Source organism: Grosmannia clavigera (genome assembly GCF_000143105.1).
Source record: "Grosmannia clavigera kw1407 unplaced genomic scaffold GCSC_144, whole genome shotgun sequence".
NCBI lineage: Eukaryota > Fungi > Ascomycota > Sordariomycetes > Ophiostomatales > Ophiostomataceae > Leptographium > Leptographium clavigerum.
In genome coordinates, this window is record NW_014040797.1 from 359,707 (window position 1) to 379,340 (window position 19,634).

The 19,634-nt window shown below is 56.6% G+C and overlaps 5 protein-coding genes across 5 annotated transcripts; 2 read left to right on the plus strand and 3 right to left on the minus strand.

Annotated features, from left to right (window-relative positions):
* Nucleotides 1-298: 298 nt before the first annotated feature.
* Nucleotides 299-8,417, minus strand: CMQ_2716 (dead deah box DNA helicase; the record flags this gene model as incomplete). Its single annotated transcript, XM_014316794.1, has 5 exons — nt 299-638; nt 982-1,678; nt 1,741-1,907; nt 2,215-2,427; nt 2,563-8,417. The coding sequence occupies 5 exons, from the start codon at nt 8,415-8,417 to the stop codon at nt 299-301; spliced, it is 7,272 nt and encodes a 2,423-aa protein (XP_014172269.1).
* Nucleotides 8,418-9,207: 790 nt separating this feature from the next.
* CMQ_2808 (got1 family protein) lies at nt 9,208-9,984 on the plus strand (the record flags this gene model as incomplete). The annotated part of the gene is made up of 5 exons (XM_014316886.1): nt 9,208-9,238; nt 9,354-9,380; nt 9,441-9,489; nt 9,551-9,566; nt 9,688-9,984. The coding sequence occupies 5 exons, from the start codon at nt 9,208-9,210 to the stop codon at nt 9,982-9,984; spliced, it is 420 nt and encodes a 139-aa protein (XP_014172361.1).
* A 618-nt stretch (nt 9,985-10,602) lies between these two features.
* CMQ_2999 (profilin) lies at nt 10,603-11,382 on the minus strand (the record flags this gene model as incomplete). The annotated part of the gene is made up of 5 exons (XM_014317077.1): nt 10,603-10,737; nt 10,810-10,962; nt 11,022-11,106; nt 11,272-11,287; nt 11,370-11,382. 5 exons carry the CDS (start codon nt 11,380-11,382, stop codon nt 10,603-10,605), a joined length of 402 nt encoding a protein of 133 aa, XP_014172552.1.
* Nucleotides 11,383-12,719: 1,337 nt separating this feature from the next.
* On the plus strand, nt 12,720-15,254 carry CMQ_2899 (chromatin remodeling complex subunit; the record flags this gene model as incomplete). Its single annotated transcript, XM_014316977.1, has 5 exons — nt 12,720-12,912; nt 12,981-13,301; nt 13,367-14,348; nt 14,574-15,156; nt 15,225-15,254. The coding sequence occupies 5 exons, from the start codon at nt 12,720-12,722 to the stop codon at nt 15,252-15,254; spliced, it is 2,109 nt and encodes a 702-aa protein (XP_014172452.1).
* Nucleotides 15,255-15,823: 569 nt separating this feature from the next.
* CMQ_2549 (bzip transcription factor) lies at nt 15,824-17,797 on the minus strand (the record flags this gene model as incomplete). Its single annotated transcript, XM_014316627.1, has 3 exons — nt 15,824-16,459; nt 16,526-17,007; nt 17,746-17,797. 3 exons carry the CDS (start codon nt 17,795-17,797, stop codon nt 15,824-15,826), a joined length of 1,170 nt encoding a protein of 389 aa, XP_014172102.1.
* Nucleotides 17,798-19,634: the final 1,837 nt, after the last annotated feature.

Here is a 19,634-nt window from a genome sequence, read left to right on the forward strand (position 1 = left end):
CGGGAAAGGTGTACGTGCTGATGTGGAGGAAGACTGAGGACAGGAAGTCAATTTGGGCCGAATGGCACAGCCGCAAGGACCAGGCTAGCAGCTGCATGCACGGACCAACCAGCTGAGGCCAGCTGGTTGATTACGTAAGGCTTGATTTATACATTGTAGGGAGTACGGGTACCACAGCCATTAAATGGTCACGTTCAACGCACATGCAGTTGTCTTCCTTGTCCTCCTTTCCTCCTTCTCTTCCGCCTTCAGCCTGCTAACAGTTTCCTGTATTTAGTCTTCGTGGATCGATATCTGTCTAGCCCTTGGGGAGGGTGAGAAGAACAATGGCGAAAACGGCACCAAAATTGCGTGGCTTTATGCAATCAATCCTCTCTCTCGCCAGCTTTGGCGTCACGGCAGGAAACAACACATGGTGTCCCGCCCGGCGGTCCATGTACGAGCGCATGGCCACGTACGCCCGGTTCCAGTCTTCGACAAAGTAAGAAAAAATTTGCAGTGCACCTTCCGGTGCTGGTTGTAACCAGGCGCCGCCTGTTGTGTGGTCGTTGCCGGTGCCGTCGGTAGTGAATCGGAGGAGGGTATAGCATGCGGCCAGCGCAAGCCCGGTTGTGTTGTCTCGTTGGTCGTCGCTGTTGCTGTCGCAGTAGAATAGCAGGTGTATGTTGCGAAAGGACTTGCTGTGGATCGCTTGGCGACCTTGCCGCCGCCACCCTCTTCGTTAATGTTTCCCGCTCTCTTCGTTAATGTTTTCCCTACTTGGCTGATGTTGATTGTGATACCTTTCATCTAAGAGTAGTATGCTGTTAGCCGTCTATATCTGAGCAGTCTCCGAGATGACGTCGTCTACTAACGCCACGGCACATTGTGCCATAGCAAGATTGTACACCAAGATACAAGACGTCCCCTGATTGCATGGCATGACCACCACATGCCTAGTGATGAGAGGGAGGCTCTTGCCAGACTTTTCTAGCGATGAACCGCAATGCACGGACAGAAATGAGGATGTCCCTCTCATGATAATCCGGGTTGGGCTGCCGCAAAAAGCGAAGGGCGAACTCCAGCATCAACGCCCCACTAGTGATGTGGTAAGTGATGGAGTTGTCATTCCCTCTTTGTTGCGTTATCCTGATGGCTTGGCGAGGAAACGGCGCCAGTGCTGCATTGTTGGTGGAGGACCTAGTGTTCGTGGCCCCAAATCGAGGGCCAGCCGGACCTTCGGTGTATTTTGTGATCTCCATCGTCCGATTATCGCGGTGGAGCTTGACCAATAATACAATTTTAACCCGGTGGTTGGAGGCAGAGAACCACCATCGCATGGTTCGTTCGAGGTCGCCAAATGATTGCGATACTCCTGACGCAACGACAATAGTAGGCCATTGGGAATCCGCTAGGCGACTGTCAGGGTAGCCACCTGAGTCGCCTTCCCCCGAAGATGCGCCAACCCTACCCGCGTAAGTGGTAGCACCACTGCAATTCCACGATTCATGAGTTTGTTGGCTCATTTGGCCCATTTGTGTAGTTATCGCGTTATACAGGTTGAGATGACCTCGTTCGTGTAAACCTGTCGGGATTGTAACATGGAGGAGATCGTCATCAGGGAAGTAACGAAACCGGATCTTGCGACCCCGGGCTTCCCTTTCGCGGTTGATCTCCTCAAAGGCGTTTTGTGTAACGCCTGGTCAATGGGTTATTATCCCTTTCTGCTGGTGGATACTAATAGCTGATAAAAGAACGGACCTGTGAAGACCTGCCAGTCGCAGTCTCTATCGACATCATTGATCACCTCGAAAAAGGTGTCTGTGTCCTTGTAAACCACCTTTCTGGTCACATCTTCGTCAGCAGGCGCCAACGCAGAAGCCATAGCTGACTTGGCGTTCGAGGGGTGAACTTGGCCATTTTGGTCTCTGTTAGCAACTTGTATCTGTTCGTAAGAGGAAGGAGGATACTATATTCGCGGTGAATCTGGTTCTGTCCTACAGAGCTTACCTGATTAGTGTAAGGCAGGTTTTAGCAGTGTATTTCTAGACAAGAAGCTTTGACAATGTTGTCACGGCCATCTGGCAGTCTCGCTGATGTGAAGACGATCCCTGGACTGCAATGACGTCTTAGTAATCGGCTGCACGTGTTGTTTGGATACAGTACGAATCATTTTGTCCTCGCTTCGCTCGTTTCTCGTTCTTTTTTTCTTCCTCGCCTCGCTCGTTGTTCTACTCTTGATTCTCCTCCCCCTTCTTCCCCTTTTCCACGCCGTCGACCGTCGGCGCTGGCGGAATCTCCACGCCCAGGATCCGATGTTCAAGTCCGACATAGCCATCGCTGACGACGAGCACATCGACACGACCAGCCTTTGCAGCAGCCGGTGGGAGTTTGACGACGGCCTTGGCAAAAGGCAATTTTTCGGAAGGATTTCCGTCTGCACTTGCACTTGCACCTCCTCTTCCTCGTCCGCCTCTTCCTCGGCTTCCCCGATCTTTCCCTCTCCCGCCTCTTCCACCTTGTTCACCCTGTCCTCCTTCTCCTCCACCCACCAACCCCCAGCCTACTCTTTTTACCGCATACACCTCGTCGCTTGCCAGATTCCCCACAAACACAAAGTAGCCCTCCGTCTGCGGTTTCGGGAAGCGTGGTGCAAACATGCGGCCCTCGCGGCTGGTTAGTGCGTTGGCCCGCCGTAGCTGTACGGTGACGGACGTCGTCGTGACCGGACCGATGGCCACCTGTAGGTTGGGCAGCAACGTGGCCGCCCGTAGGAAGCGGACCTGCTGGCTGGCCGGCACGCCGAGCGAGCGGGCCAGCTGTTTCCGCTGGGGCTCGTTCATCTGGGCAATCTGTAGAAGAGTTGTGTGTCGGTCTCGATCTCGGTCTCGATCTCTGTCGACGTTCCCCCTCATCTCTACCCCCGGCAATATCTCCACCACCTCTCCTGTCGGCCACACTGCACTCTTGATTCCCTGCAGCAGCGCCACCATCGCCAGACAGCTCGACAACAGGTTCAGCTCGGCTAGCACGTCAATGGCTGCCTGCACGATGCGTACGGCCTGGTCCAACACGCTCGTCTGGTCGCCGACATAGTCGGCAATCGGCAGCTCCAGCCGGGCCATGTGGGCCTGCAGCAGCAGAAACGCCTTGACGTGTGGATCCCACAGCGGCAGCCCAAAGGCCGTGGCCGCAAAGGGCAGCCCAAAGGCCGGTGCCGTCAGCTGGGCGTTGATCAGGTCCTCGTTGTGGCGCACCGGCAGCTCGTCGTACTCGGCCGCGTGACACATCCAGGCGAGCACGTCGGCCAGGCCGGCCTTCGGCTTCGCGTGGCGTGCCAGATAGCGGATCGTCCGATGCGATAGGTAGTAGTAGCTCATGATGCGACCCAGTGCCGTCGGATCCACGTCGCCGTTGGGATACAGCCGCACACACTGCGACGTCTCGAGATCGTGCATCGCCCGGTCCACCATCTCGACCATGAACGTGTTGGCCCGTCGCTGTGCCGAGAGGGAGTCTGTAGCTGTCGTCTCTCGAACTGCATCCTCGTCCTCAACATCGTCTCCCCCTACCTCCAACCCATAATACGACGGGTTCTTGTGTAGCCGCCGGAAGAAAAAGGTCCAGGTCAGGTAATCCAGCGCGTCCTGCTTGCTGACAATCGTCTCGGCCGCCACCTCGGCGCACAGATGGTTGTCCAGCACCGTATGCAGCGACGACTCGACCGGGAAGCCCGTGTGCAGAAAGTGCTTGTAAAAGTCCTTCTTGCTCGCCTGTGTCAGGATCCGCGCCACGCCCGTCGTATCGAACTGCGGCCGTCCAGCTCGGCCCAGCATCTGCAGCACGTCCGTCAGGTCCATGTCCTTGTAGGCCTCTGTCTTGGCGTCGAAGAACTGCGTGCCCTTGACCACCACCAGGTGTGCCGGCAGGTTGACGCCCCAGGCCAGCGTGCTTGTCGCCACCAGCACCTGGATCTTGCCCGCCAAAAACAGCTCTTCCGACAACGCCCGGTCTGACTCGACTAGCCCGGCGTGGTGCAGCCCGATGCCAAAGGCCAGTGCTTCGCGCAGCGCCTCGTCCTGCACCCGTGCCAGCTGTGTCTGCAGCTCGTCCTCGCTGTCCACCCGCAGGAACCGTCGCGGGTTGTCCTCCATCCCACACAGGCTGACCAGGTCCTTGGCCGTCAGTCGTGTCTGTCGTCGCGATGGCACAAACACAATCACCGGCTTGTCCGGGCTGTGGTTCTTGATCGCCAGGAATGTCGGCCGGTTCATCGACTGCATCAGCGGACTGAATCCCCGCACGTCTGGAAACCCGTCAATGTACAGCTCTAGCGGTACCGGCCGCACCGAGTGCCGGAAGTTGAACAGCGCCCCTCGGCTCTGCTGCACCCCCAGCCAGCTGGCCAGGTCGGTCGCGTTGGCACACGCCGTCGACATTCCCAGCAGCCGCACCGAGCTGCCCGTGGCCGCCCCAATGTAGTTCATCCGCGACACGATGATCTCCAGGATCGGCCCTCGGTCGCCTGCCAGCAGGTGAATCTCGTCGATGATCACCAGGCTGACCTTGCGCACGTATCCACGTGTCTGCCAGCTACGCGAGATGCCGTCCCACTTCTCTGGTGTCGTCACGATCACATCCGCCTCGCCGATCGTCCGCGTGTCTGGTGTGTTGTCACCCGTCAGCTCCACCAGCCGCAGTCCGGCCGGTCCGGCCAGCCGTCGCCCCCAATCTTTGATCCGCTCGCGCACCAGCGCCTTCATCGGCGCAATGTACACCACCTTGCTGCCCGGTCGCTCGCGGAACGCCCACCACATCGCCAGCTCGGCCGCCACCGTCTTGCCGCTGCCTGTCGGCGATCCTAACAGCACGTTGGCCGAGCTGTGGTACAGCGTGTGGAAGATCTGCGTCTGCATCGGGTTGAAGAACCGGAATCGCTCCGCGTAGATCGCCTCCAACACCGGGTTCGCCAGCGCTGAGATGGGCAGCGGCTGTAGCGCCAACAGCTCCGTGTACACGCTCTCAGTGTCTGGCCGGATCAGATGCTGAAATGACACCGGTGTCACCGTCTCGGCCCCTAGCCACCGGTCCGATACGGCTCGCACGTAGATCTGCGATGGTAGTGGCTCGGCCAGCGGGATCGTGAAGCTCAGCTCGTGTGCCTCGTGCAGCCGCCGTCGGCTGAGAATGAAGTACTCGTGATGGTACATCTGCGCCGTCTCCGAGTGTTCTACCCACACGTAGTATGCCTCTGACGACCCGTGCATCTGTTCGTCCCACCGGAAGTCGGCCTGCAGCACCAGACGCACCCGCAACACGTCTCGGTTCAGCGGCGCAATCGTCGCCTCTACTGCCAGCGTCGGGAAGCTGCGCAACACTCGTGCTAGCTTGCTGCCAGCTGCCTGGTTGTGCACCAGGCTGCCCAGCTCACCCGCCTCCATGTCGCGCAGCGCCCCGATCGACGTCGTCGTCAACGGCTTCGAGTCCAACACTGCCAGCACTGCCTTGGGGATTCGTTGCTGCTGCTCAAACTGCCGCAACGGGTGTGCATACGGCCACACTCGCTGCTCCACTGCCTTGCACAGAGACAGGATCACGTGACACTGATGGCCCCATCGCCGGTTGAGAGCCATCAGAAACAGAGCTCGCATGATCCGGCCGGCCTGCTGGGCCACGTAGTTCTGGTCGTTGCCGAGCGCAAAGTCCTCGGGCTGCACCCGCGACACGTACGCCTGCAGCAGGATGTTCGTCTTCGCCTGCGGCGTGTCCAGCCCGGCCGCCACGTCACACGCCGTCCCTGTCTCTCGCAGCCGGTACAGCTCCTTGCTTTCGCTGTCGCGTGATTGCACATTGTCAAATTCGCTGCACCGTGACACCATCTCCAGCACGTCTGCCTCAGTCGCGTGTGGTCGCATCATTGCGTTGAACAGCTGGATGCTCGTGTGCAGGATGTAGTACTGGCTCGCGATCCGGCCAACGTCTTTGCTGCGCAGCTCTTCCGTCGTCTCGTTGAAGATGATCATCTGGCTCTGCTGCAGCGTCCGTGCTGCCTGTTCGGCCAGCTGTCGTCGTCGCTGCACCAGCATCGGGTCCTGACTCAGCTCTGCCCAGTCAATCCCGTACGCCATCGGGTTGCGCCGCATCCGCACAAACAGGTATGAGTATCCGATCCACTGCACTGCCTCTGGGATCGATGTCACTGTCCCCAACGCGATCTCGGCGTTCAGGTTGTCCACCAGCTTCGCCGAAAACCGCGACTCGATCGGCAGCTGCTCCGTCACCGCCGTCAGGTAGTGGTTCAGCTTGTTGTGTGTCGTGCAGATCATCCCGATGCCCGTGTCCTCAAACTGCGGCCGTCCGGCTCGGCCAAAGATCTGCAGCACGTCCAGGATACCCAGGTCCACAAACTTTCCCTCCGCTGCATTGTACACCTGCGTCCCCTTGATCACCACCGCTGCCGCCGGCAGGTTCACACCCCATGCCAGCGTCGCCGTACAGCAGAGAACCTGCAGCACGCCCTCGCCAAACAGCCGCTCCATCAGGTTGCGGTCTGCTCGTGCCATTCCTGCGTGGTGAATCCCTAGGCCCTTGCCTAGCAGCTCTCTAATCTCCCGTGCCTTGGACTGTCGGATCGATGCCACTGCCGCCTCGTATCGTGGGTGACCGCTCGGGTCCAACAGCTCCGCGCATCCCTCCTCGGTCGCCTTTTCGAACAGCATCCGCGCCGTCGCCATCGTGTCCCGTCGCGAGTGCACAAACACCATCACCTGGTGTCCAGCTTCCAACATCTCCCGTACCTTTTCAAACGCCACCGCGTCCAGGTTCTCCTTGCTCTCCCGGCTGCCCGCCTTGCCCTTCACTCCGATAAAGTGCTGCTCCAGAGGCACCGGTCGGAACGACGCGTCAAAGTAAAACAGCCCTGCGAATCTGTTCACCTTCAAGAAGTCCGCCACGTCCACATAGTTCGGCAGCGTCGCGCTGAGGCCCACTACCCGGATCAGCGACTGTGTGCTTTCTACCTGCCGCTCTGTCCGCGCCACCAGCGACTCCAGTACCGCTCCGCGCTCGTCGTGCAGCATGTGCACCTCGTCGATGATCAGAAGCCGCACCTTTTGCACCAGCTCCGTGTCGCCCGTCCCCCGCCGCGTCACCACGTCCCACTTCTCCGGCGTCGTCACGATAATTTGCGTCCGCACCACCTCCGCCTTGGTCAGGTGCATGTCACCCGTGTATTCACGGCACTGCACTCCGAGCCATGCCAGCCGCTTGCCCAGCTTCTCCGTAATCTCTGCCGCGAGCGCCTTCATCGGCGCCACATACACAATCTTGAAGTCCTCCGTGTCCACCGCAAAGTCGCTCACCGTCGCATCCTCGCTCGGGTTTGGAAGGCAGTATTGTCCGATCGTGTGTAGGATCGTCAGCATCGCCGCGTCTGTTTTACCCGCGCCCGTCGGCGCACAGATCAGCATGTTCTCGCTCGTCTGGTATGCCACCGGATACACCAGGCTCTGCATCCGGTTCAGTGTCCTGTAGCCCTTGAACGTGCCACGACAGAGTCCGTCCAGCTCCGAGATCGGGAGCAGTCTCTGTCCGGGCCCCAACGTCCCCTTGCGACCGGCCGGCAGAGAGTACTCGGTGTATTTGTCAAACTCATGCGTCGTTGTGCCCGGTGGCAGTGCGTACCGCTTGCCCGAGAAGCTGAGCGTGTTGCCCGCATTGTATGCTCGGTACACGTGCGGGTACTGCGGTTCCGCAGCCGAGGCCGACGCCAGTGTTGCCGTCTTGTGCTCATAGTCCTTTTGCCGCAGCTGCTCCTGTCTCTGCGCCTTTGTGAGCAGCCGCTGGCCCTCCACCATCACCACCCCATTGTCTGTCGTCGTCGGGAGAGGATCTGCCGCCAGCGCCGTCAGGCCTGCCAGCACTATTTCGTCCCGGTGTGCGAGCAGCTCAATCACAAAGTCGAGGTCGTCAAAGCCCACCAGGTCCGTCAGCTGTGACTGCAGCTCCTCTTCTGGCCGTGATGACTGCAGCACGTCCATGATCTGCACCTGCAGAACGTCGGCCGGTAGCGCTGTTGCTGACTCTGACGACGCCTGGCTTCGTAGAGACACCGCCTGGCACCGTGTCGCCAGCCAGCTGGGGCTGTACGGCACCTCGGCATTCGTCTCTTCGCTTGCACCTGCATATTCAACGTCCTCGCCAAACAGCCCGAGCTCTTCCAGCTCGCCGTCCGAGATAAAGTCCCATACATCTTGGCCGTCGGTGCCGCTACTGGCGTGGAGACCGTCGTCTGTGCCGTCTCCATCGTCGTATTCGCCCAGGCTGCTCAGGTCCCACTCTTCTGTCGAGGGCAGGTTAAGCTTCGAAACGGCGGCCACCATGGTCGCCACTTGCTGCCGCCATAGTTCCGCTTCAGCGTTTGGTGCACTCGGTGCCATGTTGGAGAGAAATTGGTTGGCAGAACGGTAGTGAAGTTGGAGGGCATCAGGAGTCTGTTCGAATCTTATCACTGTATCGGAGAGGGGTCGAATTGTCCTCTGTAACGAGATCAGTTATATCGTAGGCTTCATATGCCCGTTCCGTCGCCTCTGTTCGCCATAGGCCGGCGGTGAAAATTATGGTCATAGCGGGGAGTCATCCGGGCTGACAGAGGCTAAAAGACGGAAGGAGCTTGGAGGGGCCGTTTGGTCTGTAAAGATGCATAGCTTGGCATACGCCCGCCAATCGTAGTTTAGATTAGAGCCTGCTGTTTCCTGATCGAGCATTGACAGAGCCAAGACGCCACAATGATGACTAAGCGATGTGCTTTTTCTGTCACTCCCTTCTGGCCAGCCTTTCCGCTCACGCGTCAGGCGAGAGATTGGCACTTCGAATTCGAGATATCAGGCCCTGAAGAATGGCAAGACGCAGCCAATGGCAGTATGGCTTACCCGTCGAAGCCGGTTTTTAGTGGGTGGAGCCAGCTGTCTTAGCTCTCCTGAAACTAATACCACAGGGCAAAATTACTGCTACGCGGATTATTTGCGCTGCGCATCTTATTAAAGGAGACGTGTTTTCTCGTCGCATCACTGCTGTTTGAAGATTTCTCCGACGCGATCGCCATCTCTGACTTTGAAACACCCCTCTGGACAACCTCTGGACCCCGCGACCATCTTCATACCCTATTGTCCCCATCTGGCACCCGCATTGCCCTCGACCGCTGCTCGTATCTTGCACCGAATCGCAACGATGCCGTCTATGTGGTTATCAGATACTCAGAGTGCGTAAACTCACTGATTCCGTCGCCTGTGCTCGAGCTACGTGCCCGTGGGCTAGCGGCTGTAAAGTCATTTTGAACAAAGCAGATGCTAATATGTACATCTCATGGTGAGCAGAAGTCGGAGTGGCTTTCTGCACCGGTGGTAAGTGGCGGCAATCCAGGGGTGCAATTCTTGACAGCAATCTGACCTCTTGGTTTTCAGGAGGCTTCTTCCTCATCGGCGGCGTGATGCTGTTCTTTGACAGATCCATGTAAGTCTGGACGTATCCCATCTATACCTCGCGACCTCCGGCTAACCTTTCTATTGCACAGGCTTGCCATGGGCAATGTAAGTCCGATTTCAACATTGTTCCACGACTTCCCATTATGACAGTCGTCAATGGGAGTTGAATCAATGCCCTCGGCATCGCTGACCACAACCGCGGTCCCTCCGCCTCCGCCTATTCTAGATTCTCTTCCTAATCGGCCTCACCATCATCATCGGCCCACAAAAGACGCTTGTCTTTTTCGCTCGGAAACAAAAGGCCAAGGGTACGGGGGCGTTCTTTCTCGGACTGCTGATGATCTTGATGCGCTGGCCGCTGATCGGCTTCTTTGTGGAACTATACGGAATTGTTATCTTGTTTGGCGACTTCTTCGGCACCATTGCAGCCTTTGCTCGCAACGTGCCGGTTGTCGGACCCTATATCGGCATGGCGGTGGATCGACTTGGTGTCGGCCGGCGGAGCACTGAATTGCCAGTATGAGACGTCGGCACAATCCGATTGGATCCTAGCCAGAGGAAACAAGCACAGCCTACAGGAAGAACGGCTTTGCTTTTGCATATTTGCGGTGTATTATACGACAGGGACTTACGGCAACTTTCGGCGTTAAGTACGGGCAACAGGGGGCACCATGGAATACCCAACTTGGACGGCCAAATGGGATTTGTTCTACCCACCTTGGATATAGCAGTCTGGCTGTAGCAATTCTAATATCAGACATCTAATTATGGAATTGTCTATTTCAAGACAGTCACCGGTACGGCTGAGCATCGCCACAGAAAGAGCATCGTTTCGCTAGTAAGTCCACTCGACGGGGATTCATGTTTCACTGTCTCTGCCTTCTAAATCTGGGTGGTGGCTGGCACGAGCGTCGCCACTACATTGGCCATAGCCACTTGTCTTTAATGCAAACCCCTACAGTACATCGTCGTGGCCAAACCTCCCTCCAGGCTTCACCGGTCAACTTGCCAGCTGTCCCTTTCGTATCTCCTGCTATGGAATAGACGCGATTGTTTTTTTTCAATTCAATTTTGTCTGATTGTTTGTCTTCTGTGTTGTTTTGTCTGTATGTACGACGCATAATCGTCCTGTAAAATCCCCCTAATATCCAGCTTTGCGAAGGTAATCGCCCAGAGCCTCGACCGTTGACCGTGCGTTGCCAGGCTGTTGCATTTCTCCGTAGTGGCCGACGACAATGGCCTGCTTCGACTTGACCATGATGATGCCTTCCTTGCCCTGTAGTTGTCCCTGTCAGTCACTCGAATCGCAATATGTGGTCACAGTAGGCTCATCGTGCATGACCCTTACCTTCCGGAAGATCGCGACGTTCTCTGCTGAGTCGATGCTGGTCGCGACGTACCGCTCGCCGGCCACGTGGACGCCATCCTGGAACGCCTTGTCTGAGGCGTTCTTGTCGCCCGACAGGATGCTGGAGATTTGCTTCATCTCTGCCGGTTGGATCTGTTGCGGTCAGCAACCCATCACCGAGGGGGGGAAAGCAGCAAGATGTGACGGCGTACATTGAAACCGCTGGTGGTAGCCCAGGCGCTGTCGCCCGCAACACTAAGAATGGTGCCCTTGTCAATGTGGCCGGTGCCAACGAGACTGTAGCTGTGTGTCAGCACACCGTAACTTTCCCGATATAGTTGTCATCAAATCCTTCGGTACTCCGGCGATGCGAATGGTAGCAGGCCGGTAGTCCGGGTGATTCAAGCCAGTGCTGCGAGACCCAAGCCAGGCAAGGCTTCGATGGAAAGGGTTGTGTATTACCTTGAGTCGACGTATGCTATTGCAAAAATACGTTAATTTAGATGCCAGTAAAAGGGGGAAGTCGCATGCTAGCTCCCCCGGAGGTTGATTATAATCACCTTGCCAAGACATGATGTCGAGTATTTGCTTGCCGTTCTGATCGGAAGAAACGGGTATTTGGAAGGAAGGATGAGATCACAAGCTGTGACTTTCAGAAAAAAAAACGTGTAGGATGTGTTGAAGAAGATGGCTACGAAAATCAAAACAGGCTTAAAACGCTTGGTCGTCGTGTGAGAAAGAAAGTGGGATGGCAGAAGGAACGGGTAGAAAGAGGGGTTATGCCAACTGGTTAGGCTAACGAACTAAAGCTCAGGCCGTGGATAGGCCCCGCTTAGCAGCTGGAGCTTCTAGCTGGCGCAAGTCGGAAAGAAGGAAGAGCCCCAGCCGTCTGACAGTTACAACGACAGCCGTTACACATGTAAACGCATCCTCGATTTGGCATGAACAGACGGCCTCAACGCATTCCCAGAGGCTCTGTAGCTAACAGCCAAGGAGCTGTCTTTCTTGCAATGTCTGCATATGTACTCCGTAGCTCGGCTTACCCATCCCCGCCAGGCCCCACTTATGCAATAATCCAGGATGGGTAAGCGATGCAACGCAGCAAGATGATGCGGTGTAAGATGTGTGTCAGATGTCCGACGCTCGTTTGGGAGCAGTGTTTGGCACGGCATGATAACTTGCATGGTGATATTCCTGCTACATACGACGTATGTATATGTCCTCCGTAGCTGAAAGTGAAGATATCTCAGAGGCTTCGAGCAGAATTGGAACGTCGTCTTCACGTCTAGTATTGTGTGTATTGTGTACGGGAGCCACACAAAATCAAAACAGCCGTGCTAGCCGTCGGGCCCTACTCCTGCTTCCGGCAATCATTTCTATCTTGAACAAAGGCGTGCTTGTTAAAGTGTGGGTGTTGTTTATTTACGGAGCATCTAATGAAGATGGAGCTCCTCTTGCTTTTCTCACCGTCATGGACTTTTGGACCTGTCGAAGCGGAATTGTGGCGTTTCCTTACCTAATACAGATGTGGCTTGTGAAATTTGTCTCGGCGCACCCAGCACGAAGGCTCGAATAAGGCTTCGTTGCGCGGCTCGGGAGCTTGTTAGACGGGCAGACGGCCAATAAACACACGGCAGCCACCTCTGAGTCCTTGGCTGCCTTAGCCTATTCTGCATTGTCCAAGCTTCGCATTCGACGAGCCACACCACTACGACAAAACACAGCACCTGCCATCACCAGCTAAACGCCAAAACATATCACGATAAAATGGTCTCTGCGGTCGCGACGACAAGGCCAACGACCAACTATTGACGAGTCAATCACGCTCAGACGTCTTCGGGATTGTGAAGCAGCAATTCAGCTTCGAGTCTCGACTTTCATTCACCTTCTGTTCGCACTGCTCTCCCACGATGGCTCCCATGGCCATCGACATCGCCGAGCCTCTTCCGCGACGAGAAGCTTGGAAACTGCTGCCAGAGCCAACTATATACCCGGTCCAGGATTCCCGTTTCGAAAGCCACGTCCCATCACAGCCCGATGACTACAAGGCGGCCAAGGCTAGGCCCAGATCCGTCAACGATGCTGTCATCGTCATTGACAATGGTGCGTATTCAGTTCCCCAAAGGCTTGGCCGTGTGGTATACCATAACTCTGACGCGCTCTTGCTGCAGGATCGTCGGCTGTCCGTGCCGGATGGTCGTTCGAAAAGGAGCCCCGATTCGTCATACCACCCATCATGGCGAAATACCGCGACCGCAAGATGGGCAAGACGTTTTCCTTTGTAGGTGCCGACTGCTATGCCGATACAGCTGCAAGGAGCCACATACGCAACGCCTTTGAACAGGGTACAGGCATTGTTGCCAATTGGGACGTCATGGAGCACATTCTCGACTTCACCTTTATCAAGCTCGGCCTCAACGGTGCAGATGGTGCGATCGACATGCCCGTTGTCATGACGGAAGCAGTGGCCAACCTTGCCTACTCACGAAAAAGTGCGTGATGCTGCTCCTTGTACGTGCTGCTGTCCCGTGCTAACATCTCGCGTCCGCTCCTGCAGGCATGACCGAAATTATCTTTGAGTGCTACGGCGCCCCCTCACTTGCCTACGGCATCGACTCCCTCTTCTCCTACAGCCACAACAAGGGCAGCACCGGCCTTGTGGTATCTTCGTCCTACAGTGCCACACATGTCATCCCGGTGTACAACTCAAAGGCCATCCTGTCACAGGCGATCCGGCTTAACTGGGGCGGCTCACACGCGGCAGAGTACATGCTGAAGCTAATCCGGCTCAAGTACCGCGACTACCTCAGCAGCAACCTGAAGCTGAACCCGTCGCAGTCAGAGAACTGGCTCAAGGAGTTTGGGTACGTGTCCAAGGACTACGACAGCGAATTGCGCACGTACCTGGACTGGACGGGGCTGGAGGACCGCGAACGCATCGTGCAATACCCATATACGGAGGAGGTGGTGGTGCAGAAGACGGAGGAGGAGCTGGCCAAGATTGCGGAGCGCAAGAAGGAGAGCGGACGGCGGTTGCAGGAGCAAGCAGCCAAGATGCGGCTGGAACGTCTGATGAAGAAGGAGCGCGAGCTGGAGTACTTCAAGAGCATCCAGATACAGATCGCGGAGCAGCCCAAGAAGGAGACCAAGCGGCTGCTAGACGAGGCCGAGGTGAAGGACGAGGCAGCGCTCGAGCGACAGGTCAAGGACCTGGAGCGGTCGATCCGACGGGCACGACAGAAGGACCTGGGCGGTGACCCGGAAGAGGAGACGGAGGCGCCGGACTTCTCGCTGCTAGAGGTGCCGGACGACCAGCTGGACGAGGCCAGCCTGAAGACGAAACGCCACCAGCGGCTGCTCAAGTCGAACCACGATGCACGGGCGCGAGCCAAGGCGGAGAAGGAGGCGGAGAAGGCACGCATTGCAGAAGAGGCGCGACTGGAGGAGGAGCGGCGCACAAACGACTTTGCCGGCTGGCTAGAGGAGAAGCAACAGGCGCGATTCGGGGTGCTGGCCAAGATCAAGGAGCGCGAGCGGCTGTCAAAAGACATGGGCAACCGCAAAAACCTGGCTTCATACATCCGGATGAAGCACATTGCGAACCTGGCGAGCGACAGCCCAACGGGAGGAGGCGGCAGCGGCAGTCGAAAGCGCCGTCGCGGCGGTGGTGGTGGAGGAGGCGGTGGTGGCGATGACGACGATTTCGGGGCAGACGATGCCGATTGGGGCGTGTATCGGGACATTGCGATCAACCAGGACGACAGCGACAACGAGGATCGCGAGGAAAACCCAGACGTGGCTCTCAAGGCGCTGGAGGACCTGCTGCTGCTGCACGATCCTAACTTTACGTACGAGCACACGCGCGAGGCGCAGGACGACTGGAGCAAGAAGCTGCTGCACGCCTTTGAACGCGGTCCGCGGCCGTTTGATGCCGACAGCCCGGCTGAGAGGCACCAGATTCACCTCAACGTCGAGCGGATCCGTGTGCCCGAGGTCCTGTTCCAGCCGAGCGCCATTGCCGGGCTCGACCAGGCCGGTCTCGTCGAGATCGCCGGCGACATTCTGACCCAACGCCTGACCGGCCTGTCCGGCGGTATCAGCCGTGACGATTTTCTGCGCGACGTCTTCCTCACCGGTGGCCTTACGCTCTTCCCCAATTTTGACCACCGTCTACAATCCGGTCTGCAGGCCCTGCTCCCGGCGGGCGCGCCTCTCCGCCTACGCCGTGCCCAGGACGCCCTCACGGATGCCTGGCGCGGTGCCGCCGACTGGGCCGGCTCGGCTGCCTGGAAGACGGCCGCACTGACCAAGGCCGAGTACCAGGAAAAGGGAGCGGACTATCTCAAGGTCAGTCGTTCGATTGGGCGCCTGTGTGCCTTGCTGCTCTCACGTCTCTGGTTGCTAACAAGACATAGGAACACGACATGGGCAATGCGTTTGCATAGGATGGCACTCTCTTTTGTCAGAGCGGACAATGTATATTGACGAGACTGTTGTGTATCACCATGTAGTATCACTTCCTTTTGATCAGTGTCACGTGGAGAACGCGCCTTCCTGTAGCACAGCATTGTATCATGGTCAGCTGACTCTCGTCTGGCGGACCCTCGGACTTTCTAGTCTCCACAATGCCAACGCAGCAAAAGATACACGACAAGTACGATATACTTCCATTTTTTGCTTCCTCTCGTTCTCATAAGACGTATAAACAGGATATAGCAGAGTTGAGAAATAGACTTCAAGCAAAAAGTCCGGCAACCCGCACATAAAAGGATACTTCAAGGGCCCAAGTTAGATGCCCAACCCCAACGCCACTCCCCGAACCTTCGTCCACCATTCACTAGAAGTAAAGAATCAGAACATAAACAGCAGGTCAAAGGGAGCAACCACGCCACCACAGAGGGAAGCCCCATGGTAGCACGCGCACACATCCGCGCCGTTCAGGCCGACGAGACCCCGCCGATATCAACAGGCAAAAGGAATAATACGGCGCAGGATTTAATAGAGTATTAGGTGTCTAGCCAGACGCCACGACTGGCGCATAGGCCTCCTGTGGTGCCTGGAGCTGCCGCTCGATTTCCTCGGCCGCGCTCATGGAGTCGTCGCTCGTCTTGACATCCTTCATGTCCTCGGGCTTGACGTTGTCGTAAGGGCTCTCGCTGCCGCTGGGGCTTTCCAGCTGGGCGACAGCCTGAGCGACTCTTGCCAGTGGGTCGCTGCCTCCGGCCTCAGTCGGAGGCTTCTGGTTCTGCGGCATTGCGTTCTGGGCTTGCTGCTGTTGCTGTTGTTGCTGTTGCTGCTGTTGTTGCTGTTGTTGCTGGAGCTGCTGCTGTATCCGCTGTTGCTGTTGCTGTTGCTGCTGGAGTTGCTGGGGGTCCTGGCTCGCCATCACGGCGGCGGCAGCAGCGTTAGCCAACGCGTTGGCAGCCGCAGCACTCTGACCAGACGCAGGTGAGCCGATATTAAGGTTGGCCGGCGGAGGCGGCAGCTCGGCCTTGGCGTCGAGCAGCTTGGACTGCAGGTGGATGATGTACTCGCGCAGAGAGTAGTTCTCCGATTGCAGCAGCTTGAATTGCGTCTCCATGTTGGAGTACTCCGTCACTTGGTGCTCAAGCTTCTTAATGTAGCCCTCCTTCCTCTGGCGAAATGCCCGCTGCAAGCACAACTCTGTCAGACGCCGTCGCCGGTCCGGAAAGCACGACACACGCAAAGCACATACCTGGGCAGCCCTGTTTTGCGCCGCGCGTTTCGACTGCGACAGCTCCCGACGCGGACCTCGACGGCCGTCCGCAGCCGGCTGTCCGTCGGTCTGCATCGGAATTGGTGAGCCCACGGGTGCCGGAATGGCATTCGGCGCCGGTTGAGAGGGCACGGCAGACATGATGCTCAAACTGAGAGGGGCGGATACTGCGACAAAGGAGGAGCTCCCGGGATGGTGGCCGAGCTGTTGTGCAGATCGAAGGTCAGGGTGGATCTGGGCTTCCAGATCAGAATATGCGGCAGAGGTGCCAGGCTGGATGACAGCAGTGGCGGCGTATAAATGGCTTTGCGCCAAGGCAATTGCAGACGTCGGCGCCACTGGCTGGTCTGCGATGACGGGGCTGTTAGTAACAGATGCGAGAGAAGCAGCGTCAACGTGCTTCTGCAAAGCCAACAGGCCAGCCTCGGCGTCAAAGTCTGTCAGAGATGGTGGCAGTGTTTCTGTAGAGCGCGGCGTGTTAGTAATATGTCGCGACGGCGAAAAGAGCAAAAACAGCGCAGGGCATGCAGAAAATCGGAATGCGCCACATGGATAGAGTAATCCTAACCCAATAAAAGCCCGAGACAAGACGGTGGGTTGCCAAGCGACAGCGTTGTGGTGTAAGAGCCGTGTGCAAGAAGAAGGCGATTGAAGGAGGATGAGGTAAGGTGAATGGATTTCGTAATCGCAGGGAAGGAGCGAAGGGAAAAGGCGCCCGTTTTAAACCTGTGCAGGCGATTCGCAAAAGGAGGGGGGGTGGCAATAGTCGGGCCTTGGGCGTGTATTCCAAAATACACCAACTTGTATATTGTACGTCTGTATTCCCGGGGCCGCGACAAGGGTGCAGAGAGACTGGAATGAGACAGAAACAGCAGTAAAATACAGGGCTTGTTTACCGGGCTGACAGGCAAGGTCGCGGATAAGGGAGACGAAGAGGACGGAAGGAGATACGAGGACGGAAAATGGCAGGTGCGAAGACGAGTAGATACTGCGACGGATTATACTGGACACGGAGCCAAGAAGCTGTTCTTGCCCCAATTGACGGCGGGGACATTAGGTCATCCGGGAACGGAGCAGGAAAGCATGAATCCCTGCTAATGGAAGATGGAAGGACCGTCGCACACACGTGAGATATTGGTGGATAGGCAGAGAACCGAGAAAAAAGAAAAAAAGACGTGTTAAAAATATATATAGCTCACCATTATTATTCGATACCGTGGCCGTGTTGGCAGTCCGTCTGCTTCTCGCCATTGATTATGCTGGGTCAGGTTCGCGGACTTTGCTCTGACTCAGCATGTGCGGCGCGGGTGTGTGCGAAAGGAGGGGAGGAGGGGGTGGATCAAGTAAAAAATGTGCTGATATGCAAAAGGAAGAGGAGAAAGACAATGAGGAGGAGAAGAGGCAAGAGCGACAGCGCTGGAGTCTGGCCTGAGGAGGACAGAATGACCCGACTAGAAAATACGGGCGGCTCAACGGCGTTAATCCTAGGGAAATTGGATCTAAAAATTCGCGTGGCTGGGGCGCGTTGTTGACGGTTTGCGTGTCCAGAGCCTGCTAGCTGGGTAGCGAGCGAGGACGCTGTAGCAGTAGCAGTAGCTGCTGCGGCCTCTGCAACGAACCCGAGCTGTCTTGCTTGCACCGGGGTCGCTTGGCCGAGAGGCGAGATACCGCCGCGCGCTCGTGGAAACGCGTATGGAGCAAAGCAGCGTGGTGGTGGTTGATAATGTGTGCGAGTCAGAAAAGAGTCATCAAACGCCGGCTCAGTCAGCAAGATAGAAATAAGAGAAAAACAAAACAAAGGGGGGTGACCAAGCTAGTGGGGGAGGGAACGCGCTAGGCAGACAGCGTAGTCCCAATATTTGTCAGCACGGCACTTTTGTCATCGTTCTCACCGATTCGGAATATCCGGCACTTGCACCTTGGAACCCAGCGCCCCTACGTCGTAGAGACACGAAACAGATTGGCCTCCAAATCCCGGTGCACATTTTCCGGCATCTGCTCCGTACGTCTCCCGCGAAACAGCCCGGCAGGAAGAGACAATACGAGCTGTGGACGATAACTGCGTCGTAGGCCTGGGGGAAGGATCAATGTCGCTTTCCCGCGCAGGGGTGTGCATACGTAAGCAGCTAGCTAGGTGGGGGCGACGTACACTAATAAATTACGTAAAGATCCGGTTTCTTGCGCCATCACAAGACATAAATATAAGAATGTGCCTTGTTGCATGTGCGCAGCACGATTCTGTATCACGTGATGTGCCAAGTTCGTATAAGCAGCCTGCTCGTACGGAGTACTCGTACGAGCTCGCCATGATACACATACGGATTGAAATACAATGTACTGTGTACAGAGTGCGAGTACAGAAGAGCGCTTATTGTGACCAGCCGATCAGCACTTTTTGTCACACGCCACATCCAACCTGGACAGGATTGGTGCAGCACAATCACTCAGCGATATTTTTAGCCACTCATCTCCAGTTTGAAGAGGCTCCGTAACCGTATCTCACAGAAGACAAATCTGGGGTCTCATAAATTACAGCAGATACCCACATGCTACGATACCGGGAAACGAATAGCCTTCCTTCTAGTGAAGGGATGTGAGTTCACAAGGATAGACCATGGGGCACATGGGTGGCTTGGATAGAGTATGTATATAGATGTCGAATCGGACGATAGCAAAGGACGGCAGGCATATCCTCTCCAGAGTATGGTTGACGAGGACTGGGATAGCACGGAAATGCTCCATGGCACCGGTACATACCCTGCTTACAGATATAGATAAATTGGGCAGCATTAGGACCGCTGCGGTTAGTCCCGACAGGCTTGTCTTACGCATCGATTTGCAGACTCAGCTCAATATCTACGTCGTACGCACCCAAAAGTGGCTATGAATGGATTGCAACTCGACCCAACAGGGGCTATACAGCAGGGGCTGATGGCACAACGCCGACCTCTCTCGAATCTGACGTTATCAGGAAATCTCGACCCCGACCCCGACCCTGACTTTTGCAGCCATATTGCCTGCAAGAGCGATAAGACATCAATCACACTCTCAGCTTATGCTCACCGCCATAGCAGATCGATACATTGCC